Raw genomic sequence first — 13,272 nt, 5'->3', positions numbered from 1 at the left:
AGTTCACTGTTTGCGCCAAAGGAAATGACTTTACACTTATTTCTCTCACATTTCCCCTTGTTAGAGACAGAAAAAGGACCTTGGGATTTTAGTGGGCTTCGGGCTCCTCATACCCCTACTCTCAACACCTTCCTGCTTCCGAGTCCCAGTCCCTTCTGAGGCCCAACTGTACTTCTTGTGCTTGGATTATAGAGATTTGCCTGGATCCTTGGAGTAAGTCTCCATTTTTGTTTCACCAAGTTTGAGTAGTTTCTGTTACTGCCTTCCTTAAGATCCTTTTTCCAGAGGTAAAGATAAGACAGATTTCAGCAAGTGTAGTAAACAATGTAAGACTAGCTACTTGTCCCTGAGGCAGGCAAGCTGGTGGACTGCTCATCCTTCCTGAACTGCTTCTACCTCAAGGCTGTCTGGCTGTTTGTCCTTCCGGAGTCGTACAATCTCAGTTTCTCTCTCTATCTGGCTCTCTCAGAGCTATCAGGACAATTCTCAAATCTATCAAAATGATCATCTAGGGGACAATGTTCTAGAAGGCTTAGGATGTGGCTATTAAAACATTGAACACTCTTTTTTTTTTTTTTTTTCCCAAGACAGAGTCTTGCTCTGTCACTCAGGCTGGAGTGCAGTGGTGTGGTCTCGGCTCACTGCAACTTCCGCCTCCCAGGTTCAAGTGATTCTCCTGCCTCAGTCTCCCTAGTAGCTGGGATTACAGGCACACACCACCATGCCTGGCTAATTTTCGTATTTTTAGTAGAGCTGGGGTTTTGCCATATTGACCAGGGTGGTCTTGAACTCCTGACCTCAGGTGATCCGCCTGCCTTGGCCTCCCAAACTGCTGGGATTACAGGCGTGAGCCACCACACCAGCCCACTGAACAAATATTTTAAATGTGGTCTGCAAGTAATTGAGGGTTGTTAGTCACCATACTAAAAGGCCACCCCTGATTCAGGCATCTCCGTGGTTCTGTAAACCTACACATAATCAGACCAGATGGATCACAGAGTCCCTGGGGAAGAAGCCATGGAGCATCAATCAGATTGTTAAGTGGTTTAAAGGCAAACACAGGACGTGGCTTTAGTACAGACAGCTAAAAGAGAAATATGTTAAAATGCCTAAAGACAGAATTTAGGTAAGACTTTTAAATACACGTTCCAGTCTTTATTGTTAATGTTGATGCTAACACTAATAATAGCAGTCACTGTTTAACGAACAATTGCTATGTGCCAGGTACCTGTCAGACCTACACCGGTTTGAATTCTGGCTCTAGTTACTTAACACTTGCATGGCCAGCATCACATGTTTCATGTTTCCCATCCGTTAAAAACAAGTGAGAATTAAGTGAGATAAGTAAAATGTTTTGCATGCCTGGCTCGAAGGGAATTTTTATATGCGTTACTACAGTTAGCTCTTATCCACTGAATTAATCTATAATAATGGTTCTATAACAAGCAGGAGGCGGTAGTGTCTCTTCATCAGGTAGGCCTTTTTAAAAAAAAAACAACAGCAGCAACAACAACAGCAAACTTTCTTTGAGACATGGTCTCGCTTTGTCACCCAGGCTGGAGTGCAGTGACACACACAGCTCACTGCAGCCTCCACCTCCCTGGCCCAAGCGGTCTTCCCACCTCAGCCTCCTGAATACCTGGGACTACAGGCACACACCACTGCGCCCGGCTATTTTTATTTTTAGGTGAGCCTTATCAATAACACCTCTGCAGAGGAAAAGAATATTTTAGGGTTGCTCCTGGTCTGGAGTTGGAGTGTCTCCATGGTCCCTTGTAGCCGGAAGAGTCGCAGTCTTGGGCGTACCAAGAGAGAGTACGCTCTTTTCCCGCCTGGCACCTTCCTCAGGGATCGCCAAATGGCCTTTCAGAAGAACGCGATTCCTGCTTCAAGGGGCTGAACCCAGAACCCACCCCCGGCGTCGGATGGGGCTGTGGGCAGCGCGGATGGCTGGTGAGGGCGTCGTTAGGCTCTGCTACCACTGGAGGGCACTGCCGGCTCTCCTTTCCCTTCACGCGGTCCCTGACACTTCCCGGAGCTCAGCTCTCACCCAAGGATGGCGCTAGGGGAGACGCGCGGCCCCTTTGAGCCTCTCGGCTTTCCTTGTAAGTCACGGGACAACGCTCTTCTAGGACCCGGGAGCCACAATTCTACACGTCAAGGTTGTCAAGTGACGAGGGAGGAGGAGGCAGCGCCCTGGACAGGAGGCAGTGCGGTCTAATGCCCACCCGGCTAGCACCGGGGTCTCCTGGCGGGGGCGGGGCTCACAGGCTCCGCGGAGGCAAAGCTGTGCGGAGGTCGGGGGTCCTTTCCAGCTTCCCCACAAACCTCCCCGAGGCTCCTTCTATCCTCTGCGGACCCCCGCCCCCTTCATTTTTCTTTTGCGGTCACCTGGATTTATTTATTTTTTTCCCAATACATTTAATATCAAAAACAAAAACAAACTCTGGCTAACAGATTTCCATGTGCAGTCAGTGGCCAATTTAACTGAAGCAATGATTGATACAAACCATTTTAAGGCAGTGAAACAGTTTGACATGCAGAGGTTTTGGCAGTGAGAGTGGACAGGGGGTGAGGAGAAGAGAAAGACACTGATATTTATAAACCCCACTTCCCCTGGAGAAACTTAATACGCAAGCTTTGCCAAATACACCACACCACACCACCTGTATTCATATTTATCTAACATGTTTCTTTATGTCACCTCTGGTCTAATTTTGCACCTACTTTAGCTGTATGCTAATTAATAGTATCTGTGAAATTACAGGTTAGCCACATGAATACACATTAATTTAGAATCCATATTAACTTAAAACACATGAACAAGAAAACGTTCCTGTGTTTGCCGCCTAAGATTATCCCCTCTGCCACACTTTGGGAAACAGTATCACCTCCTGAATTCTCCTGGCAATGCTGAGAGTGGGAAATAATTAGTTCTCTTTAAACAAAGGAGGAAACACAGGTTCAGAGGAGTTAAGCAACCCTCCCCAGGTCACACAGCCAATGAATGGTTAAGTAGGGATTTAAGGGAGTTCTTTTAAATTGGATTTCACCTGGAGAATGGGGGCATATCCTCAAACCCAGAGATCACATAACACAGTCTAGGGCCCCAGGGTGACTCAGTGCAGCTGGTGGTCCTAGGCCAACCCCTTCTCCCCCCCCAGGAAGGCCACCACCTTACCCGGGCCAGGCTGACTCCGGCCGGGACCTTGTAGGGCACATACTTCCTGTAGATATGGCCCACCCTGGAGCAGGGGATGTCCTCCATGCGGCCCCCACACATCCACACCTGCATGGCAAGAAGGGAGAGATTATCACGTTTCTGCTTCCAGTTCACCATCCCTCCAGGCCAGCATCCCTTAGTGCACTCAGCAAAAGCATCAGCCTGGATTGTCTACTGAAGCCTAGATCACAGACCTAATGACGTGGGAAAACACAGTAATATAATAACAGCAGTAAAAACAGCTGACAGCACTGAGTTCTTACCACTGCCACACACTATGCTAAGATGGTCACATGCACAACCACACTGAAGTCTCATCAGAATACCTATGAAGTAGGTTGTAAGATTTTACAGATGCTGAAACGGAGGCTCAGAAAAGCTAAGAAATGTGTCTAAGGTCACAGAGTAAGTGGTGGAGGCAAAATGTAAACCCTGTTTTAGCTGACTTCAGAGTCTGAGCTCTACTCCACTATGGAGTGCTGTGTGGAGAATTCTAGGGTGGCATTGGGGGATCCGTGGGAAGGACCTGCTGGTCACAAAGTGACATCAGCCACAGCACAAGTAGTCAAGGTGGCACACAGGTTCCGTAGATTTACTGACACATATTTATTTTCCTCTTGGATCTATAAGCCTCTCGCTGGGTCTGCCTGAGCAGTTCCATCAGCCTCCTAGCTGCCCTGCCTTCTCTGAGTCTGCCTTGCTAGGCTGTGCAGCTGGGTCTTGCCGCAGTGTGGGATCTGATGGTTCTCTTTGCGTCCCTCTCCCAGGGAGGAGTATCTGACATCACAGAGAGCTCCCGAATTTGCCCACTGGGCTGACAGCAACTTGGAAATCAGAACATGTACAGCCAATACTGACTCCTACCCACTGAGGGGCCCAGCCTACACAGACTCTCTTTGGCAGGCCTGGGTTTGAATCCTGGCTCAGTCACTTACCCACTTTACGACTTTGATCAAGGTACTTAACTTCTCTGAGACTCAGTTTCCTGTAAAGAAATAGAGGAGGCAGGACTGGAAGATGAGATACTGCGTGTAAAAGGGTTTAGCGCAAGACCTGGTGCATACACAGGGCACAGCAGTGACCAGTCAGCCGAGGCCCCAGCCTCCAAAGTAGCCTCACAGTCCCTGCCTCCTCATATTTGTGCCCCCGTGTAGATGCCTCCCAGTGAGTCACATGAGGACTGACCTGTGTAACCCACAGGATACTGCAGAAATGATGGTCATAAAGATGCCGTGGCTTCTACCTTTCTCTCCGGGACTGCTGGCCTTGGAGGAGCCAGCTGCCATGTTTGAGGACACCCAAGCCATTCTATGGAGAGGTCCATAAGGAGAGAGCTGAGGCCTCCTGCCCACAGCACCAATTTGCCAGCCAGGTCAGTGAACCACCAAGAAGCAGAGGTGGTGGTCGCGGTCAAGCCTGCAGATGACTGCGGCGCTGGCTCATGGCCTGACGATTCCCCTATGCGAGACCCAAGGTGGAGCTATCAGACCAAGCCACTCCCAAATCCCTGGCATAGGGAAGCACGGTCATCATAACTGTGTATTGTGTTAAGATGGATTCTCGGGGTAAGTTTTCCTGGCATAGGTAACTAACATGGGAGATGGTTTCAGGTGGCGATGGCAGAGCAGGGCCATTGCATAGACGTGTTGTGGGGGTGTAAGGGATATGAGAGATGCTACTTGATGCTCCTCAGTCAGGGAAAGCCTCACTTCGGAGGGGATGTTTGAGGTGAAACTGAGAAGGTGAAAGTAAAGGCAAGGGGAACAAGTGAGAGAAGAGCAAGTGCAAAGGCACCAGGGCAGGGCCAGGCTTGGCATAATCAAAAAGAAAGCCAGGGCAGGAGCAGAGGGAGAAAGGGGAAGAGGGACGGGAGGGGAGGCCAGAGAGGCTCTCACAGGGGCCTCACAGGGCAGATTAAGGAGTCTTCACAGAAGGTCTTCAGTGAGGGAGATACACAATCCACTTACATCTTACAAAGATGATTCTGCCTGTGGGGTGGAGAACAGCCTGAAGGGGCAGGCCTGGGGGAGAGAAGGCCTGGGAGGCTCTTGTAGTCATCCTGATATGAGGCCTCCTGACCCTGGGCGAGGGGTGCTGAGGCGATGGGGGGACACAGCTGGATTCAGGACATTATTATTAATCTTGCTACTATATTCTCTTGTTTGTGGGATGGGGGGCAGGAATGGGGACATCTGCAAACCAGATTCTGTGCAAAAGTGCTCTTTTCAGTTGGAACTGCTCGATGAGGTCGTGGGGATTGGGTTCACGTCTTGACTGATTCAGGGACTATAGAAGGGCTTGCTCTTCCACCTGGCTCCTAAAAGGTCCTTTGTCCCCCACTACTTCCTGCTATCTCCATCCTCAGCCCAGATGTACTCTGGCCCTCCCGAGAGGGGATATGCACAGGGCTGCAATTAGTGGAAGTGCTGCCTGGAGAAATGCAATTATATTCTGATCTTGGGGGAGAAAAAAAATCCAGCCAGTCAATAGAACAGAACATTGGTCTTGAGATAATGGGCTCCTGATGGTAGATTAATGTCAAGGCCAAGCCAAGAAGTTTATTTTCAAAGCAGGAGATATTGATCAGGCGCCAGCATCCCATAACAATAACTCTTCCTTTATACAAAGTGATTGATGTGGAAGTGATGCTTTTGTCTGGCGGATATTGGTCAGGTCGCCGCTGGGCTGCCCTCTGCCTTGCAGGTGGTGCAGTGGCCCTGAGCAGGTGGGACACCTTACCCTGCTCTATTTCTGGACGTCTCCTGGGCAGTTGACCAGGTCGGCATCCAGCTTCCTTGTCTTCCTATTAAACTCGCATTAGCTAATGAGGCTGTGTGTCCAGCTCTGCTTGGCAGAGGCACCTAACTTTATGCAGGTGGATGATCAATTTCCAAATCCTTCTCTTTACTGTGACCTCTGGTTTCTTTGGCCCCAGTCACGCTGGTCATCAGCCTGAAGGTTCCTGAGGGACCAGGGTGACCCTGATATGTCAGGAGGCTTGAGGCATCCAGGATGCCATCAGATTCCTGGGATGTCTGGAGGGTTTGGTCAGTGGGTTTACTCCGTGGCTTCCCTGCCCAGCACAGGATGGCCTGGTGGCCGACTCAGAATGTGAACTCCCCTCAGGAAGACAGACATCTATGAAGCCGCTTCACTCCTGGGTCCTTTGGGAGTATCCCAGCAAGCGGGCCACGCCCACCACTTCAGAGTGTCCTCCGGCCTGACCAAGGGCCCCGTGCAGCCCTCCACCCTCACCTCATCCCACTTACTTCTTGCTCACCACACCCACTGACTCCTCTTACAGACTCCTCCCTCTGCCTGGCTACCTCCTACTCATCCTTCAGGTCCCCTTAAGAGCCACCTCCTTAGGGGCTTCTCATCCTTTTATACCTACACACAGCACCTTGTTTCATTGCCTTTTACCAGAAGTGCAATATTAATTATTCACAGGATTATGTCCCTGGTCTAATCTCCCTGCCACAGGCATCTGTTGTTTTTGCCTGTCCAGTGCACCTTCTCCCTATTGGTGACTGTCCTCCCAACTGCTCCACCTGCGGCCTGTGACCCAGGATGGCCAGCCGGAGCACCCAACCTCCTGGGCTCTGAAGCTGGTGTAGGGCAGGGTAATGGGGTATATTTAATGGTTGCCATGCATGCTGGTGCTTGATGTGATGGCCACACACTTTCTCTGGGGGGAAGAGCGATGGGGACAACGCACTGCAGCTGCCAGTGATCACCTCTGCACCACACAGAAAGGGAGGGCCTGTCCATGAATGCAGCGAGTGCCGAGTCCCAAGACAGGGAAAGAGACACCTGTAGGCCGGGCGCGGTGGCTCAAGCCTGTAATCCCAGCACTTTGGGAGGCCGAGACGGGCGGATCACGAGGTCAGGAGATCGAGACCATCCTGGCGAACATGGTGAAACCCCGTCTCTACTAAAAAAATAGAAAAAACTAGCCGGGCGGGGTGGCGGGCGCCTGTAATCCCAGCTACTCGGGAGGCTGAGGCAGGAGAATGGCATAAACCCGGGAGGCGGAGCTTGCAGTGAGCTGAGATCCGGCCACTGCACTCCAGCCTGGGCGACAGAGCGAGACTCCATCTCAAAAAAAAAAAAAAAAAAAAGAAAAAAAAAAAGAAAAAAAAAGAGACACCTGTTTGAGCACCTGGCAGCAGGCCTGTTGAAGACAGCCCCCCACCCCCCACCCCCGCCGTGCCTTTTCTTGGCTATGGCTAGTTTAAGATGATGTTTTCACTTTTATATTTATTTATTTTTGAGGTCTCCCTCTGTCACACAGGCTAGAGTACAGTATCATGATCACTGCTTACTGCAGCCTTGACCTCATGGGCTTAAGTGACCCTCCTGCCTCAGCTTCCCAAGTAGCTGGGACCACAGGTGTGTGCCACCATACCTAGCTATTTTTATTTTTTGTAGACATGGAGGTCTCCCTATGTTGCCCACACTGGTCTTGCACTCCTAGGCTCAAGCAATCCCCCAACCTCGACCTCCCAAAGTGCTAGGATTACAGGCATGAGCCACCGCACCCAGCCTTTCTGTCACTTTTAACATAAGAGTCCTTACCAACCCCTCTGTGCCCCGCCAGACTCAGGGCCAGTGTTGGCAGGGGTCTCATCTGTTGCATTTGCCATTGGACCCCCAGTGCCTAGCAGAGTGCTCTGCCCGTAAGAGGCACTCAGTCATGAAGGAGGAGATGAATCAAGACTGATTCAAAATCTTGGGCATAGGGACTTGACTAGAGAAAAAGACGACCTCATTTTGTCATCCATTCTTCAGTCACCGGCTTCAGGGATGAACTGTCTTTTTTGCTTCCAGTAATCCTAGCAACAATATAAGTCATGAGCAGGGAGCCCGAGGTTTCCTTGTTTCTCGGGCAGAAAGCACCATTGCCGTCTCTTTAGGGCTGGATCCTGGCTGAGCTTGTCTGGGGTGAAGTGGGACAGATGTAGGAGGCCAGAGACAGCATCGCCATCGTGCTCCTGGCTTGCTCACCTCCCTCTTGTGACAAACAACTCTCAACTCTGCCACAGAGAGACAGGATCCCAAGACAGGAGGGGACTCTCCTTCCAAGGACATGCTGGGGTGGGGTGCTGGCCACAGATCCCAGGCCCTGTGGTGCTCATAGCCCAGGTCACTTGTCCTTTGTATCTCTAGGCTCCTCCCTTCCTTCACAGCGGAGGCAGTGACCATCCAAGACCGAGACAGACACTGCACACCCTGCAGCCTGACTCCCCTCATACCAGTCCTCACACCACCAATGCCCACTGTGTGACCTCCTGCAGGTCACTGAACCTGGGAGCCTCACTCTCCTCATCTGTGATGTGGGGATGATGATGGCTGTTGAGATGGCACAAGACAGCATGTGAAAAGCTGTTAGCTTGGTGCTTGACTCTTAGAGAAACGGATGACTGTTAGTCATTTCTACTTGCAGAAGTACGAGAAACACCACCACCTGGAAATTACAGAGCGCCTGTCCTCTGCCCAACAACATCCTGTGTTTTCACCCTATGGCCTGATTTCCCAAAAGGAGAGACTGAAGTGCAAAGAGAGGAAGTATTTTTTCTTAACTAATTGGTGGCAAAACCTGCAAGTGACCAAGAGAATGAAATTATTATTAATCTCGCTACCATATTCTCTCATTTGTGGGGTGGGGGGTAGGAATGGGGACATCTGCAACCCAGATTCTGTGCAAAAGTGCTCTTTTCAGTTGGAACTGCTCAATGGGGTCGTGGGGATTGGGCTTCACGTCTTGATTAGTTCAGGGGCTCCAGATGGGCTGCTCTTCCAGCTGGCTCCTAAAAGGTCCTTTGTCCCCCACTACTTCCTGCTATCTCCACCCCCCAGCCCAGATGTACTCTGACGGGGTCAGGTGGGGTAGGGAGAGGTCACTGTACACCATTTGGGGCCTGGCCACCCAAGAGCAACGTCCTCTCACCCAAGAGGCAGGAACAGAGTCCAGCTGGGGGCAAAGAGAAGGAGAGCTCCAGGGATGGCAGCAGCTGGATCATCTTTGACCGGGAACCCATCTTGTTCGAGATGGGGACAAATACAGGCCACCAAGATGATATTTTGCTGTCCCTCTCCTTGTGTTGCTATCAGCTGTCTCCCTGCCCTGTCCCTTCAACTCCCACCCCTGTAGGGGGATGCAGCTGTCTGCTCTGGGTCCCTTGCTGCTCCACCACAGGAGTTCCCAAACATATCCTGCCAGCTTGTTTCCAGGCCCCTTTCACTGCCCCTGTGGCAGTCTTCTCTCTAGAAGCACCATGTCTCTAGACAAGTACAAATCTAATTGTGAAAGCCTGTTCCCCATTCATTTTCATTGCTGCTTTGATTTATTTTATTAGCAAACTTCTTTTGTGTGATGACAGGCTTCATTACAGTGTCTATAAAAGACAATTACCCACTCTTATCTCCTAAACTGAGGGGGAAAGAAACGAGTGGTGATGTGCATTGGGAAAACACAATGGGACCCAGAAAGAGAGCGCAGCGGAAGGGCTCATCCATGGAGGGGAACCCGAGAGGGCAGCAGGGGCTGGGGCAGAGCCTCTCTCTGTCGAGGAAATGGCTGCCTGGAAGCCAGCCAGGAATGGCACGGCACCTGACCTGCCCAGAGATAAGGAAAAGACTGGCAGCTGGCCACGGCTTTGGCTGTTGGCCTCTCAGCTGAGGACCCCTATGACGTTCAAACCCTAATCAGTTGCACTTGGGGGAAAGACTAATAATTGCCACCAATCATTCAGCATTCACTGTGTGCTTAGGAGGCACCTAGGGCAGCGGTTAGGAGCTTGGTTCTGGAATTAGAACTGAGGTCTCACCCAGACTGTTAAGCAAGTTATAAATCTGAAAGCCTCAGTTTCCTCCTCTGCAAAATGGGAAAAATTACTGTGCCTACCTCCTTAGGGTTGTGGTGAGGCTAAAATGAGGTAATGTAGAAGCATGGAGGACACCGTGAGCTATCCATATGGTGTCCTGTGGGCATGTGGCCTGTCGCTACTGGTGGAGGGCGTTGCATGAATGCTACACAATTCCCTGCTGAAAAGAAACTCACATTATTTTGAATGTATTAGTTTGTTTTCAACAAGATATTGTTTCAAGAAGTATCACCACCATGAAAGGACAACCTCAGTCATGCTGGTTTTTGGATGTTTACTGGATGCAGTTGTTAAAAAAAAAAAACAAAACAGTAGAAAAGAACAACTTTGGTTTTAAATTTACTTCTAAATTTAAGCTGTATTTTTTTTTTTTTTTTCTTTTTTTGAGATGGAGTCTTGCTCTGTCACCCAGGCTGGAGTGCAATGGCACAATCTCAGCTCACTGCAACCTCCACCTCCCAGGTTCAAGTGATTCTCCTGCCTCAGCCTCCCGAGTAGCTGGGATTACAGGTGCCTGCCATCATGCTCAGCCAATTTTTTTATTTTTAGTAGAGACAGGTTTTCCCTATGTTGGCCAGGCTGGTCTCGAACTTCTGGCCTCAGGTGATCCACCCACCTTGGCCTCCCCAAATGCTGGAATTACAGGTGTGAGCCACCGTGCCCGGCCTAGTATTTTTATATGATACAGTTTTAAGCATATGTGCATCTAAATTAATAAATTAAACATGACTATTTCAACAATATCCTTAAGTGTTTATAGTTAGTTAATTCCCCAACAAGGGGGGATGGTTACTTTACATTAGGTTTTGACTCAGATTTGGAAATACAGCAATGTCACAGCAACCCGGTGAGGGAGGCACGATCACACCCTTTACAAATGAGGAAACTGAGGTTTACTTAACACTTTACCCAGGGTTCCTCAGTGCATAAATGGCAGAACCCAAAATGGAACCTGGGGTTGGGTGGCCCAGAACTAGGCAGATCTGAGTTCCACGGAGACTGTGCCTTCCTAGGGTCTGGACCGACCCTATCATGGTCTTCTTCAAAGATCCCTAACAGCACTTGTATTGTCTGCAGAACAAAGGGGTCACCCTTGGCTTGCAATCAGGCCCTCTGCCACCTGCTCCCCTCTATCACTTCCTACCCTCTTCACACCCCCTGGACTCCCTATGTGGATGCTGCTGACAACTGGCCGCAATGCATTCACTTTTCTGCCCCAGGGACTTGTGAATTTTTCTTTCTGTGACTGTTGAAACCCCAAACAAACATGAATTATCTAATTCATTCATTCATTCATTCATTCATTCATTCATGATCTGGTCATTGGTCAGTTTTGTTCTAAAAACCATGCTGGAAAAAAGGGTACAGAAATGAACTGCCACAAGTGGACCAAAGATATAGAGCCTTGAAAGCCAGGTGAAGGTGTTGGAACCTGTTGGCCAACTTGCCAACCAACCTGCCCATTTACTCTGTCCTTCCACACCCACGCCTAAGCATCCTCTCTCCACAACCTCCCATCCATTCAGCACAGCTGCGATTTTCAACCTGGAGCCTCATCGGAAGCACCTGGAGGACACGTGAAAACACAGCAGCGTCTGACTCAGCAGCCTGGGAGGAGCCCCATAACCTGCAGTTCTAGTAAGTTCCCAGGTGATGCTAATGCTGCTCGTTCAGGGATCACACTTCGAGAGCCACCGCATACTGGAATGGTGACAACCTCTCAGGTGACTGTGCCTGCCAGTTCACAGTACATTTCTTAACAGCCCTGTGAATGTGGGACTATTGGTGCTCCTTTGTAGATGAGGAAATACAAGCTCAGGAGAAAGGGCAGATGAGTCCAAGGTCTTACAGAGAGTTTGTTCCAGAACTGGGCCTGGAGCCAAGGCCTTTTGACCTGTCTTGTCAGCCTCTTTCCACTCTTGTCTTCCTGCAACCACAGCCCGATCACAATAACCACAACCACGCTGACATTAACAGCTATCATTTAGTGATCATTTATTATGTTCTAGGCACTGAGTATAAGCTTTTAATATATTTTGGTTAATATCATGCTCACAAATGCACTATGAAGTAAAGATTATTCTATCCCCTAAATAATATACAGAGGAGAGGTTAGGTCACTTTCCCAAGGTCACACAGCAGCTAGCTCATTGAATTTGCACTAGAACCCAGGCAGTTTGATGCTGAAGCCCATGTATGTAATAGTGTGCTGTTCTGCCTCCTTACCTGACGGTTATGATCAGAACAGCTGCCACTTACTGAGTACCTCCTGTTTGGTTAGCTCTAGGCCAGATATATGTATCATCCCATTTAGTTCTTACAACAAACTTTTGAAGAAGTTATTTTATTACCATTTTTAGGGAAGAGAGAGCCAAGGCACCATGAGGTAGGGTGTGCTGGTTAGGGAGTAACACACACACAGGCGACTCTCGGACCATTGAGCCACCTCCTTGGAGGAGTGGTGGGAGAAGCAGGCTCCCAGGCAGGGACACTCATGGAATTTCAAATGGCTTGCGGAGAGCCACGAGCAGAATGCCTTCCCTGTTCCCAGCAGACAGCTCTTGCACAGGCTGGGCATATGTGGCCCCAGGACAAAAATGCTGCACGTATCAGACCATATTTCCAGCATCCTTGGATAACACAGGGAATGAAAGAAATGAGGATCAGGTTCCTGGCAGCCACGCTGCAGCTGTCTGAGGCAGAGGGTGCTGGTAGGGGCAGGGAAAAGGATGGGGAAATGCATTGCCATACAGGTGCCCGATGGTGGCCCTGGATCTCCTTCTGGTGCTTGGGGCTGGCCTTTGGCAATCATTTCTCCCTCCTGTGTGGCAACTTAACCCCTCTCAGGGCTGGTCCTGACCTCTGGGCCCTTCCTGGGACATGGGCCTCTCTCTAGACTGGATACACCTTTTCTCTACTCTTACCACCAGGCGGAATGAGATGAGCACTGGGCTTGGAGCCAGGGCATCTGGGATTTAGCCCTAGCACTACCACCTTCCAGCGGAGGGACCCTGCCCCGTCACCTAACCGCTCTGGGCATCAGGTCGCAATATTACCCTTGCACAGCTTCTAGGTGTGTCCTGCCTTCTTTTCACACGTCCTGTGTCACTTAGTCTTCTTGATACCACTGAGTTTTATGGAAAAAAAAAATCAGACTTTTTT

General features: G+C 49.9%; 1 protein-coding gene across 4 annotated transcripts in view; it reads right to left on the bottom strand.

Annotated features, from left to right (window-relative positions):
- Positions 1–13,272, bottom strand: part of GALNT10 (polypeptide N-acetylgalactosaminyltransferase 10) — a 233,254-nt gene that overhangs the window by 16,067 nt on the left and 203,915 nt on the right. For 3 of the 4 annotated variants that reach the window (XM_033180692.1, XM_033180688.1, XM_033180689.1), the window contains exon 8: positions 3,182–3,289. The exons of the other annotated variant lie outside the window; for it this stretch is intronic. In XM_033180692.1, the coding sequence (XP_033036583.1) occupies positions 3,182–3,289 (108 nt within the window). The remainder of the gene's footprint in view (positions 1–3,181; positions 3,290–13,272) is intronic. 4 annotated transcript variants of the gene reach the window in all.

This window comes from Trachypithecus francoisi, unplaced genomic scaffold, assembly GCF_009764315.1.
Source record: "Trachypithecus francoisi isolate TF-2019V2 unplaced genomic scaffold, Tfra_2.0 Lachesis_group2, whole genome shotgun sequence".
Lineage (NCBI taxonomy): Eukaryota > Metazoa > Chordata > Mammalia > Primates > Cercopithecidae > Trachypithecus > Trachypithecus francoisi.
This window is presented reverse-complemented; position numbering and strand designations above follow the sequence as displayed.